Raw genomic sequence first — 12858 nt, forward strand, 5'->3', positions numbered from 1 at the left:
GAAGAGTGAATCTGTGGTGCGTTTGGAGACGAGGAGACACTTTGGGCTGCTATAACCCTCAAGATAACCTTGAGTTTCCCTGCTCCAAAACGAAGGTGGTTGTCCCTAGTGGTGGCTCTCCTTTCCACACCCTCCCTGTGCTGGGAACACGCTCTTTTATTCATAACCTTTAGTGAAAACGTAGGGCTTGGTGTTTCTTGCCCATTCTGGTTTGGGAATTTTCTTTGCAGAAAACCCCAGATATTTACTCCCCGTGTGCCAGCTGCTTCTGCTGCAGGGAGGCGCCGGTTTTAACAGATGGCTGGTGCCCAAGGGCCCGTGGCCACCTACCCCAGAGCAGGAGGCAGAAATGCTCGGGCTGGGCTGAGCCAAGAGCAGCTGGTACCTCCCCCCGGGGCACCGGAGCCCTGTCGGGGAGTTGGCCCCGGCGCCGGGCTCCACGGCACGCACACATGGCAGGGGCACGGAGGAAGAGGACGGGCAGAACTCCAGCAGTCCTGTCCTGGGCAGGTTTAGAAGTGATGGTGATCCTTCCTGGCTCTGCCCGTGTCCTCAGCGTGACAGGAGTCACTAAGGAGCAGCGGGGAACGTTCACGGGATCACACTCACAGCCATCCATCCCTCGGAGCAGCTTTGGGTTCCCAAACTCACCCAACACTGGGAAGTAGCGGAAAGGAGACAGAAAGATCTGAGCTCTGCAACCAGAAACTGCTTTGGGACGTGGCATTGCAAGATGGGGAGCTGCTCCACCTTGGAAAGCAGATCCAAGTCCCCGTGCAGCAGAGTCCTACCTTACATCCAGGGCATCTTCACAGCATCCCTTCTCCAGCTCGCCCAAGAGGGTGCCCGAACGCAGAGCTTTGGCTTTGGTGTCCAGAGCAAGAGAGCTGCAGCCAGCCCTGGACCTCACCTGGGCCCCTCCAGCACCCACACACACCCCTCTCTGCATCTCTTTCAAAGAGTTTATTAGAAGTAAATATTTACATCTATTGCAAATGGTTAATAGGCAACACGGGACTGAGAGCTCCCCTTGGGTAGGGAGGGATAATGAGGGCCAAACTGCTCACCTCCCCACCCTCCCCAGAAGCAGAGGGCAGCCTTCCCAGCTGCAGGTGGCTCAGAGGAACTGGCAGCTGGATGAAAGCCCTTTCCCCTTCCAGGACAACCCACAGCAGGCTCCTCCTCTGCCCAAGAGAAGAGCTTCTCGCTCCCCTGATACTGGCTCTGACAAGGCTGAAGGATGGATGGGAAAAGGGCTGCAATAGAAGTGGGGCAACTGCTCCTACTGCTGGGTCAAAGAGCGCTCTCCTCGCCTTTGGGGTGGGACCAGACGGTGCTGTCCCAGAGGGAAGGTCAGGAGACCATGCTGCATCATGTCCCCGTGCTGGCTCTCACCCTAAAAGGGCAGGAGGGGACAAAACTGAGCACCTTTTTGCTGTCCTGTCTTCCCGGGGAGTCTGACCAGCACAAAGGAGAGCAGAGAGGATCAGAAGGAGGGTTTCTTGAGGAACGCTGCCAGCGCGCGGCACCCAGGGCATTCATTCCTCACCCCTTAGATAAACATGGGACGCAGTGCTGCCAGGGCAGGAACCAACAATCCATCCCTACCCTACTGCTCCAGAAGCCAAAATCCTCATGGAAGCATCTAGTTCTGGCCTCCCTAGAGGGTCACATTCCCATCCCAAATTGTTCCTCTGCAGCAGCCCATTCCTACATGAACCGGCGGAGCAGATGGGGTTTGTGCCTTGGCTGACTTCCATCCCAGTCCTTGCCCTGGAGCCTGTAAGGCAGCAGAAGTGCTCTAGTTAACCTTTCCTCCTCCCATATGGGCTAAACTCTGCCAGCAGAACCTTCAGTTTTTAAGACTACATGCTCCAGGTCTTAAACACAGACCAGAGGAGGAGGAGATGCCCGGCACCACGCAGCTCAGAAGGCAGCAGTCCCCAGGCCCAGCTTACACTATTCTAGCAAGACCGTTCAGTGGATCAGGACTGGAAGTGAAGGGTAAGTGCAGATGGCAGTAGCTACACTGGTTTTTTTCTTCTCAAGGGGCACCTCTTACCCCTTAACTGAAGGGGGGAGGATACCTGTGGTCCCTATGACTCTGGAGGGCAGCTCACAGTCCCCTGGGGATCAGGCACACATGGTACAGAAAGCTCCAGGCCTCTCTGCAGGGGTGACAGTGACCTACAACGCCCAGTATTTCTCCCAGCAGCAGCGGAGGTTTCTCAGTTATGGCTTTTTTTTTTCTTTTTTAAAGATACCCAAAGAGGTTAGAGATGCTTTACCGAGTGCTTGCTAACGAGTACCCCTGCCCCCTGCCCCCTCTGTTCAGAAGGGCTCTCTGAACTCTGCCTCTTCCGAAAGCGACGCTGCCGGCTTTCAGCTCTACCACCAGCGCTGTGGGACAGCCACAAGCTCCTGGGATGGTGGTCCCTATGCCAGGAGGCGTATGACACCGTTGTCCGAGCCCAGCAGGAGATGGCATTTGGTGGGCAGCACCGCCAGGCTGGTCAGCGTACCCCGAAAATTCTCCGAGCTCAGCTTGGTGGTGCTGGTGGGGAGGGCTGAGGACTCCAGCATGGAGTAGACGCCAATCTTGTTGGCCACAGTGCCAGTGACCACTTCGTTGCCGTAGAGGTCAAACGCGTGGATGGGTTCAGATGCTGATTTGTAATGGTGCAAAGGTTTCTGCTCCAGTTCCTTCCAGACAGTCAGGGAATGATCCGAAGAGGAGCTGATTAGCACGTTGCCTTCTGCAGCCTGCAGGAGAGGAAAAACCAGTGAACCGACACTGCTGCAGTGACAACTCCCAATCTCATCCTGCAAATGAGATTAGCAGGTAGCTGCCAATAATCCAACAGTCCCAGTACCATCCCTTGGGACAGTCCCAGCCATTTCCAGGCAACTGATGATACTGAGCAGTATGAGCAAGGCGTCCGGGTGGATGCTGGAAGCTACAGGACTCTCTGGTGACTGGCAGCCTCCCCTCATACTATCCTCCTTCTCAACAGCATCCTGATGCTCAGCACAACTCATTTATCATCTGTTACTACTGCAGTGGGTAAAGAGATTATCGTTGTGGTCTCCCTCTCCATCAAACCAGCTGCCAAATCATTTTCCTTCCAAGGAAAAGGAGTCGGGAGGCTCTCTCGCAGTAGAAAACACTGCTGAGGGGAGGAGAAGCCTGGAGCTGCTTATTAGCAGAGCCAGTGAGAGGGTAAACAACTCAGACCACTGAACTTTGTTTAACCTGCATTTGGGTCAAGGACACTGGAGCCCCAGCACTGCTGCCTGAGGGAGGGTAAATATGGACAAGAGTTACTCATTAGAGCGACGCTCTCCCAGGGGAACCGGGAGCCCTGTGGAGAAAGCAACACATTCACTTCTTCATGGGTGATGTGTCTCCTCCTTCCTCCCTTCCCCTGCTGCAGACCTGCTCGGCAGGGACTGACACCCGGGAGGGCTGATGTCTGTTCAGCACAGGTTGGACCAAAACCAACCACCCACAACTCTAACCATGGGGCAGGAGAGCTTGAGCAGCCCCCTGGGGACACAGCAAGGGCTGGAGGAACGCCCAGAGGATGGAGAAGACAAACCCTGCCAAGCAGCGTGTGCCGGAAGGATGCTTTATGCAACCCCCAAAGCAGTCCCACACCCTGATCCCAGCTGGATCTCTCACCTTGATCTGTAGGATGTCTCCCTCGTGGGCAGGCCACCCCCGCATGATGAGTCCCGTCCTGGTGTCCAGCAGCACAATGAACCCAGAGGAGAAGCCAGCCATAACGCTGCGCCCGTTGGGGCTGACGGCCAAGCAGCGGATGAGCCCAGCGCTCACCCCACTGGCCAGGCGGAACTCGTGCTGCAAGAGAGAGAGTCCAGCTACTGGGGAGCAAAGATCAGGGGATGAGAGACCTTGGGGTCCAGCTGGCTTTTGTGTAGTCATGGCAGCTGGCTTTGGGGCCACCCGTGGCCCCATCATTGAGCACAGGGATGGAGGAGGGTGGCTGGCAGAGGACCAGGCTCCCTACCTGTAGTCCTGGCTTCCTGTGATCGATGAAACGCAGCACGGAGTCTGCGCTGGCCACAGAGATGCTGTGATAGGGAGGTGGCATGGTGGCCACAGCTGTGATGGGGACTTTGCTGTCCAATTCATCAAAAGTCCGGAGAAGTTTGCCTGCGAAAACACGACGGAGAAGTTACAGCGGATGTACGGAGAAGGTACCCAGGACATCTCCAGTTCTGCACTGTTTGTTAACAGGAGCCATCAAAACCCAGTACGGCCCCTCTTGTCTTTAAGAACTGGACCAGTTCACTCCAGCCAGCCCTCACCCTTTCCCTTCTTACCCGTGAACTGGTCCCAGATGTGTACGGTCCCATCACAGCTCACCACGTGCTGCGATGCCTCCAGCTGGCTCACGTAGAAAACTGACTTCTTGTGCTCAGCGTACGTGAAGCGCGGGGGCACCTCGCTGGTGCCATCCCCGTAGTTGTACAAGGGCCAAAGGCGGACAGTTTTGTCCTTGCTGCCACTGAGAAAGAAGTCCTCGCTGCTGAGCGGTGCCACGCACTTGATGGCCCCCGAATGCCCTGAGAAACTCTGCAGCTTGATCTGGTGGAAGTGGAAGCGGGGGTCGTGTTGGCTCACCCCAATCTCATACTGCCAGTAGGCCAACCAGTTCCCACACAGCATGTGGGTGCTGCGAGGAAGGTCGTGCTTCAGGGTGTTCTCCTCGCTGGATGAGCTGGGAATAAAGCCATCGGTGCCAGCACTGAGGCGAAGTAAGCCAAGACCCTCACGCTGGGTGTCCACGGGGACCTGGATGCGGTTCCCTACCAGAACGCTCCCAAAAGTACCAGAGTGACTGTCCTCGTGGTGGCTGGAGAAGGGCTCGGTCCCTCGCGTATCTTGGTCTGAGCCCGCCGCGCTCGGTGTTTGCTCCAGGCTGACCACCTGTAGGCTCTTGGGGTTCACGTTCTCCAGGTAGAGGCTGGCCAACTTCTCAACCAGCGAGTGGTTGGGCACCACCGTCCGGATAACATCACCTGAAAGGAGAGAACGTGGCTTCAAGGGAAGGGATTTCCCTATCATCATCCCCCACCATCAGCAGAACAAGGCTCAGCACAGGGCTGTGAAGACAACGTCCCCCAGAAGCCAGCCACACACTGCTCCCAGCCAAAGCGGCCTGAAGCCTGGTGGCCTCCCAACCCAGCAAGGGGACCAAGCCATAGAGCAGAAGCTGTGAACTTCCTCCAGCAGCCCTGAGTTCAGGCCCAGCACGCCTGCATGGAGCACGGAGCTCTCTCACAAATCCCAGGAGATGGTGGCCAAGCCGTACCTAGCAAGCAAGAGAAAGGGACGTAGGTGATGTAGGCCATCTCAGGGTTAAAGACCTTCTGTAGCTCCATCAGCACGGCCGGCTCCAGGGACAGCAGCTTCCCATCCGAGAGGGGCACCTCCATCACTGGCACCTCGCAGCTGCTCACCGACTCCGCCGTCAACCCCTGGAAGACACCCAAGATCAGATGGTCTCACCACATAGTTAATTACACAAACACGGCCTGGGCTGGACACTGCTGACACCAGTACTGGTGTACGCAGGTAGGCCCACCACATTCCTGCAGCTGGGTACCGGGGAATGGCAGGAGGACCTCTCCCACCTCACTGACCTGGTCTTGCAGCTCCTGCAGCAGTGAGAACGCCCCAAAGAAGTTTCTCACTGTGTCACTCAAATGCTGCTGCACCATCTCCTGCCCAATCCGCAGGCAGATCAAGGCAATTAGGCTGATTGTCTTAACGCAGAGGACAATACGGGCCTGGGCACCACTGGGGAAACTGAAGAGGACACCCATTACCAGCTTGCCCTCCACATATCCCCTTTTCTCCTCCCCTGCTCCATGTTTCCTGCCTTGTCAGTGCTATCAGAAGGTCTTGAGCAGCACAAGCTCTAGGTGCGTGCTGTGTCCCAGCACAAGGAGGAGCACATCAGGGCAGGAGCAGCCCCACAACCCCAAGAGTTGAGGCTCCTGAACCATTTCTAAATCCCCAATTTTGAGTCGTGCCCATCCTGGCTGAAGGCACAGCAGACTGCAGCGCTTACCCAATGGCCGGCGACGTGAGGAAGCCCAGCACCGGCAGCAGCACCTCCTGGCTGATCTTGGGGAGAATATCCATGAGCGTGGTGTCCGAGAGACACACCACGATCTTCTGAGTCAGCGTCACAGCAGCCAGGAGCCCTGCCTCCTTCCGACTGTTCAACCTGCCACCACCGGCCCCGCCGCTGGGCACAACCTGCAAAAGGAGTCCTCCAGTGCCAGGGCCACCATCTTCCCAGCAGGACACATCAAGGGTGAGCCCTAAATCACCTGAGCCCAGCCTCAAATCCCGGCACAGTAGTGCTGGTCACATCCCTTGGGAGGGGAACCTGAGCACTGAGTCTCAGCAGTAACCCATGTTTTACACTCAAGGGATGAGCCTGAAAACTGATGGAGAGTCATCAGCACAAGAGATGAGTCTGGAGAGAACGGGGCAGGACACCCTCAAGCTCACACGCATCCTCTGGAGGACATCTCCCTGCAGGATTGCTCCCACAGCTGGGAAAGTCAGAGGGGAGAGGGACAACCCCGGACTGGCCCAGACCATCACCAGCCTGGACATCCTTTGCCAGCGCAGGAAGAGTGGAAACCTGTTACACACAGGTGACTTAAAGCAAGAATCAGTGTCTTCACCCCATGCCACGTTGAGCCGGGATGAGTCTGAAGAGGAAAAGTCCTTGGATGAAATATCCAAGCACAAATTACAGGCAAACCTGCTGCTGACTTCTAGAAATGCAGCTTCACGAGGCAGAAGGACACATCCTTTTTTTTTTTGCTGACAACGCACCGATGCTGGTTACAGCAACGGCAAAGAGTTAACAACAGCAACACTAAAAGGTTTCTCTCTAGATTGTCCTATTTCCTAACCCCTAGACAAATCAAACCCCCAAGACAAGAGAGCCAACAGCAAAAAAACCACAAACAATTCCCAGTTTCCGCTATATTTCTTGTACACCTGCCATCTTCCAGCTCATCACAGAGGCTCTTCCTCTCACAAAATATCCACACTCTGCCAAATCCGGCAAAAAGGATTGACTTTATCCTATTTTGTGACCCACAAGTTTTCATCGCTTTAATATCAGGTTGCCAAATGCTGTTCACGGGGGTATTAATCCCCCCCGGTGCCCCCAAGCAATAAGTTAAGCAAAGCAGAACAGCTGGAGCTATGATTGCAACTGGGTGGAGAATGATTTTGCTGAAAAATGGGATTTTTTCCCCTGAAAAATCTCCCCTTCAACATTGGAAAAATTGACAATGCCTTTTTGTTTTCTTTAAATGAACAGCTGTGGCCTCTTTTCCTCTACGTTTAAATTATCAAAAAAGCTATTGAAGTTTTCCGTTTAAACAAGAATCCATAACCAAAGTGTTTATAAGCACTAAAAAGGGAGCAATATGAAAAATAAGCCTGTTTAAAACATTCAAAACCGCTATTTTTTGAAAAAATTGGTTTGTTTTTCAAGCAGCTGCGTAAGACACGTTTTCTTCTTGCTATCCATCTACGAATTTCAAGCTGAAAAGCTTGTCGGCCTTGCCAGTATTTTTTATACAGTTGAAAAAACCTCCTTTAAGCCTCTCCCCAGCTCATCCCCTATCTACCCAGGCAGACTTCTAAAAACACTCGCTCCAGCAATCCCGCCGCAGCCCAAGCTGCTCCGCCTGCCCGTTATCACAATCCCACCCTCATGCCAGCTCCGTTTCGGGACGCTCGCCCAGCAAAGCCAAAAAAAAACCCCCTTTTTCTCTGACTTTTGCACGTGCCAGCAAAGGGTCTGGACAGGGAAAGCCCCCCGGGGTGAAAGGGAGAAGGTAGCCCAACGCAGATCCACGGTGGCCAAGGCTTGCTGAAGAGCAAAGCCCCCATCCAGAGCTTATGGCTGGGGGTGAAAGCACCTCTTCTGGCTGCATCACCACAGCCCTTCTTGGCCAACACAGCCAGAGCTGCTCAGCCCACACTGGCCCAGATGGGGCTCAAAAAAAGCACAGATTTTTACGCGGGAGGCTGGTGGTGAGGCTGGACCATTTTTTTTGGGCCACCTCCTTTTGGGCCTGGACACAGCTCTGGCCCCAACGCGCGCGAGGAGAGGAGAAAAGGCCATACTAACCAGGTAGCTGATGTAGGGCAGGTACTGGTAGGTGAGGACGGGCTCTCCATACAGGTACGCCACATGCACAAGACAGGCCAGCACCGGCTTGGACACCTGATCTCCCAGCACCGGCCGTTTTTGGTAGATATTTCCAGTACTCAGGGGACTGTTCTCATCGTTGCTCGGTACAAACTGCTGCCTGGTGGGGCCTGCCCAGAGACAATACCATGAGCCCAAACAGCAGGCTGTACCCAGGCCACAAGGCACCCCAGAGGACTGGTTTTCAAGGGACCCTGGGGTCCCAGGAGAGGACATTACCGATGTAGCAGGACGTGAGCAGACGGAGCAGGTTCCTGGCGATGAAGCGGGACGTGACGGTAGGGCCCAGCTTGGCTGAGAGCCACCTCACCATCTTACAGGCTGTGTCTGCAAAACAAAAACAGTTGCAAGGACAGAGCCCGGGAACGACGCAGATTAGCTATCACCCGGCTCCTCCCCGGGTCTCAGATCCTCATGCTCCAGTGGAGACCTGGCCTTTGACACTGGTTTCATCCCTGTTCCCAAGCTGGGACCACAGGCACCCCCAAATCTGGACCCGCTTCTTCCCAGGTTCTCCCCTTCTCCCATACACTGTTTTTTTTTTGGAGAACAAGTCTTCCGAGGAGCAGCTGAGGGAGCTGGGGGTGTTCAGCCTGGAGAAAAGGAGGCTGAGGGGAGACCTTCTCGCTCTCTCCAACTCCCTGAAAGGAGGATGTAGGAAGAGGGTTTGGTCTCTTCTCCCAGGTAACAAGTGGTAGGACAAGAGGAAATGGCCTCAAGTTGTGCCAGGGGAGGTTTAGGATGGATATTAAGAAAAATCTCTACACCAAAAGGGTTATCAAACATTGGAACAGGCTGCTTAGGGAAGCGGCGGAGTCACCATCCCTGGAAGTATTTCAAGATGGGCGGAGGTGGTGCTGAGGGACGTGGGTTAGTGGTGGTTTTTGTAAGTGTTGGGCTGGTGGTTGGACTCAATGATCTGAAAGGTCCCTTCCAACCTAAACGGTTCTGATTCTATGATTCACTGGGTGTTTGCCCCGCTCGGCAGAAAGGCTCAACACTAGCATGGTCTTACCCAGGAGTATCGTCTGCTCTTTGTCATCCGAGTGATCCGGCAGCTCCTCTCCCTCTCCTTCCTCTGTCTCGCTGCTGTCATCAGCCAGGGTGACATCCACGGAGGCACCGGCATCCACGGCCACCGTCAGCTCTGCATCAACCGTGGCATCATCGTGCTCCTCTTCATCATGTTCCTCTTCCTCCTCCTCCGACTCCTCGCTCTGTTTCAGGTCCTGGCTGCTGTCCATCGACTTCAAGCTGCTCTTGTCCTTCTGGGAATCCCCGTCGGCAGGTCTGTCCTCTCCCAGGGACACCTCGCTGGCGCTGCTCTTGTCACTCAGCCGCCCAAGGCTGAGGGATTCCTGCTCCTGTGGCTGCAGGGACTCCCCGACATAGAGACCGCTCTGGAAGTCCTCACTCTCAGGCAGGTAGGCTTGGTCATGGAAGCTGACACCAGAGGTGTAGTCCAGGAGGTCGAGCGCAGCCGAGCCGTGCTCCACGTCCATTTTGATCTCCTCCCCAAACACGCACGACACTGGGCTTTCCCCTCCACTTTCATCATCTTCAGCCGTGCCGAGGAGGGCTTTGCTCTCCTCCCGTGAGTTCTCGATGCCAACGAGGATCTGCAGGATGTGAGGCAGCAGGTTCAGGAGGAAGGACTGCAGCCCCAGGCGCACTATCAGCTGGGCGACAAAGCAGTCTGTGTAGAGGTAGAACCTGCCGTGGCGGTAGCAGGGGGTCTCGTATGCTCCAATCAATGGCTTGAGCAAGTATTTATTGGCGTTCTTCGGGCCTAAGGATTTAGCTATAGGTTCAAAGAGATACCACGCTGTGTAGACAGCAGTATTCTCCTCGGACATCAGAGACAATATGAAGGGGAGCAGAATCTCCAAGCCTTCAGGAGTGATTTCAGAAAGGATCCCATCCAGCTGCTGCCACAGCTGGAAAACAAGCTCCCGGCCCTGACCTTCATCCTCTATCTTCTTCGCCTGGTAGGTGAAAATGAATTTGTGCAGGGCTGGGAAGTACGTGGGGAAGGGGACAATAGAGCTGTAGGGACTGAGGAGCTGGGTGGGACAGGGTGGGGGGAGGCCCTGGGAGATGGGTTTGTATTCAAACAACTGCACGGCGCCCTTGCCCAGCTTGGTCTTCAGGAGCTTCTCCACCGGCACGCTCAGCTGCAGCAGGACGTGCAGCACGTGCTGGAGCGGGGCCGGGATCTCCTTGGGATGGTAGCGACACAGATTACGCACCATCAGGAACCGCTCCAACAGGGACGCGTCGGGCTTCGAAGGACGAATCCTTGGTGCAAATATAATCTCAGCTACCAGAATGCCCAAAGCTTGCATGTCCCTCTGGAAGAGGTCCGAGAGACCCAAGGGTGGCTCCTCCCACGGCTGCTCCATTAGCTGCATCTCACTGCTTAAGCCTTTAACCAAGAAATTGTCCAATTTCTCCAGTTCTTCCAGGGCCTGGAGCGGATTGAAGCCTTCAGGAAGCGTGATCTTCATGTCAACCTGATCCACAGCACCTGCCTTGCTCCGACGGAGAGGTCGGACGCCTGAGGTTTTGCCTTCGGTGGCATAAGCAGGGAGGGTGGTGGGCTGTGCTGAAGGCACACTGGCACAGGGCTGGTCAGAAGCTCTACTAGTCACAGAAATCGAATCCAGGGCTTCCGTGCCTTGCTCTAAATCATCCTCACCAGGCATGGCTTTGTCCCCAGACCAGGTAGTTTCACTAGGAGTAGCCTCCAGGACCAGCCCATTAACCGCATCTGTCACTTGGCCTTGGATATCCTCCAAAAACACGGTCTCCCTGATGTTCTGGAGAAGAGGCCGGGCAATGGCTGGAGCTTCGGCAGGTGTGTAGGCAGGTCCCACCATGCGCCTGGGATGTGGCTGGTCAAAAAGTTGCACGACTCCATAAGTTGTCAGATGCGTGTGGTTGTCTACTAGGTGGAGGCAGACATTCTTCTCCTTGACAGCATCCTTCCCCAGCAGCTTGTACCCAAAAGTGAGATCAATCCAGTGGTGGAGGTCCTGAGAAACTTCCCGGCTCTCAAGCAGCATGCGGTGGACTTCGATGAACTCCTCGTAGGAGCTACACCAAGATGGAACATCCAGGTCGGGCATGTCTGGGTGGATGGATCGGAAGATGGAGGGGTCCGTATAAAACTCTGGGATGCACTCATCCGGGGTCCAGCTCTGCATGCGCTCCATGCTGGCTGGATACTCGTTGGGCTCCCACTGGGACCTCACGTGGCAGCACAGCACTGCCTTGGGCGTCCTCCGAGCCGTATACACGTAGTAGGTGATATCCGAAAGGACATCGGAGATGTGATGGGGGACGTGGAGCTGCTCCCCGCTTGACCCACCAGCAACAAACGCCTGCTTGGTCATCTCATAGGTGAAGTCCAGCTGCTTGTCTCCCTTGTTGAGCCGGAACTTGGATTTCCTTAGGTCCCTGAACTTGCCGTTTTTGGTAGTGAAGTCCACCACCCATGGAAGAACTGGGTGATAATTGGGGTCTCCCATTCTCCTCCCAGCCAAACTGTTTAGACGCATAAGGTAGTCAAAGTTGCTGACCTGCCCATGTACCCACTGCAACACCAGGTCTCGGAGGTCCTTCTGGCAGGCGGCGCACCTCGTCTCCTCCCCTCGTGTGCCAGCGTTGCTTTGCTCGCTCGTTCGTTCCAGACCAGCCTCCAGATTCGCTTCCTCCTCCTTCGGTCCCTCGTACTCTCTGAAGTTTACGCGGAGCCGGCTGCACAGCTTCTCGTCCACAGCCACATCCCGAAGGGAAAAGGCACCGCAAGCCAGACCCGCCTGGTGACAAGCCTTCATGGCCTGCAGCACGTGGAAGAGGAGGAAGAGGATTTTGGCATGGCTGTTGGTGAGCTTGGCCGGGCTGAAAGTCACGATGTCATGCAAGCAGTACTGCACGTAAGGGTAGACCACGTACAGCATGGTGGCCGACTCCAGCAGAGCTTCAGCCTGCAGCACGTTGGGGCAGGAGGATACCCCTTTGGTGGCCGCCACGCTCTCCTTGGCGGGGGAAGCGCCGGGCGCGCTCTTGCCCACGTGAAGGATGGGGCAACCATAAGCCTTCTGCAGGGCGGCCCGCAGCGCATCCAGGGCGGACACGGTGGGCGGCACCTCGGCGTGCCGGTATGGCCGCACGTAGAGGCAGTGAGCCCGACCCCACAAATTTCGGTAATTCTGGGAGGCGACGCTCTGCATGAAGCCGTGCAGGGTCTCGGGGCTGCCGTTCCGCTGGTCGGAGGCAGGGGGCCGCAGCCGCAGGGGGTACCCCAACCTCTTCTTCCGCAGCCCGTGGATCTCCACCCGCGTCCAGCCCGTCGGCAGCTTCTGCACCGAGTGCTGCAGGAATGTCCTCACCTCCACGTCGCTCAGCCCCTCCGGCCGCGGGCACAGGCCGGGCAGCACCCGACGTTCTTTGAGGCTCGTCAGCCATTTCACCGGGACGAAGGCGGTGACGTGGGTCCCCTCGGCGGCGGCGGCCAGCTGCCGGCGGTCGATGTTCAGGTCCTTCTCCACGCTCTGGAGGAAGCCGTCCATGTTGG

The 12858-nt window shown here is 55.9% G+C and overlaps 2 protein-coding genes across 2 annotated transcripts in view; both read right to left on the bottom strand.

Annotated features, from left to right (window-relative positions):
* SERPINF2 (serpin peptidase inhibitor, clade F (alpha-2 antiplasmin, pigment epithelium derived factor), member 2) overlaps nucleotides 1-964 on the bottom strand; it is a 9534-nt gene extending 8570 nt beyond the window's left edge. The window contains exon 1 of the mRNA XM_014953199.1: nucleotides 792-964. Coding sequence (XP_014808685.1) covers nucleotides 792-949 — 158 coding nt within the window. The 5' untranslated portion in view covers nucleotides 950-964. The remainder of the gene's footprint in view (nucleotides 1-791) is intronic.
* Nucleotides 949-12858, bottom strand: WDR81 (WD repeat domain 81). Its single transcript, XM_014953198.1, has 10 exons — nucleotides 9295-12858; nucleotides 8499-8606; nucleotides 8199-8389; nucleotides 6102-6292; nucleotides 5671-5836; nucleotides 5340-5505; nucleotides 4348-5046; nucleotides 4032-4177; nucleotides 3683-3862; nucleotides 949-2763 (listed from the first exon to the last, which is right to left on the bottom strand). The coding sequence occupies exons 1-10, from the start codon at nucleotides 12851-12853 to the stop codon at nucleotides 2437-2439; spliced, it is 5733 nt and encodes a 1910-aa protein (XP_014808684.1). The 5' UTR covers nucleotides 12854-12858; the 3' UTR covers nucleotides 949-2436.

The sequence above is a fragment of the Calidris pugnax genome, unplaced genomic scaffold, assembly GCF_001431845.1.
Source record: "Calidris pugnax isolate Ruff unplaced genomic scaffold, ASM143184v1 scaffold133, whole genome shotgun sequence".
Classification (NCBI taxonomy): Eukaryota; Metazoa; Chordata; class Aves; order Charadriiformes; family Scolopacidae; genus Calidris; species Calidris pugnax.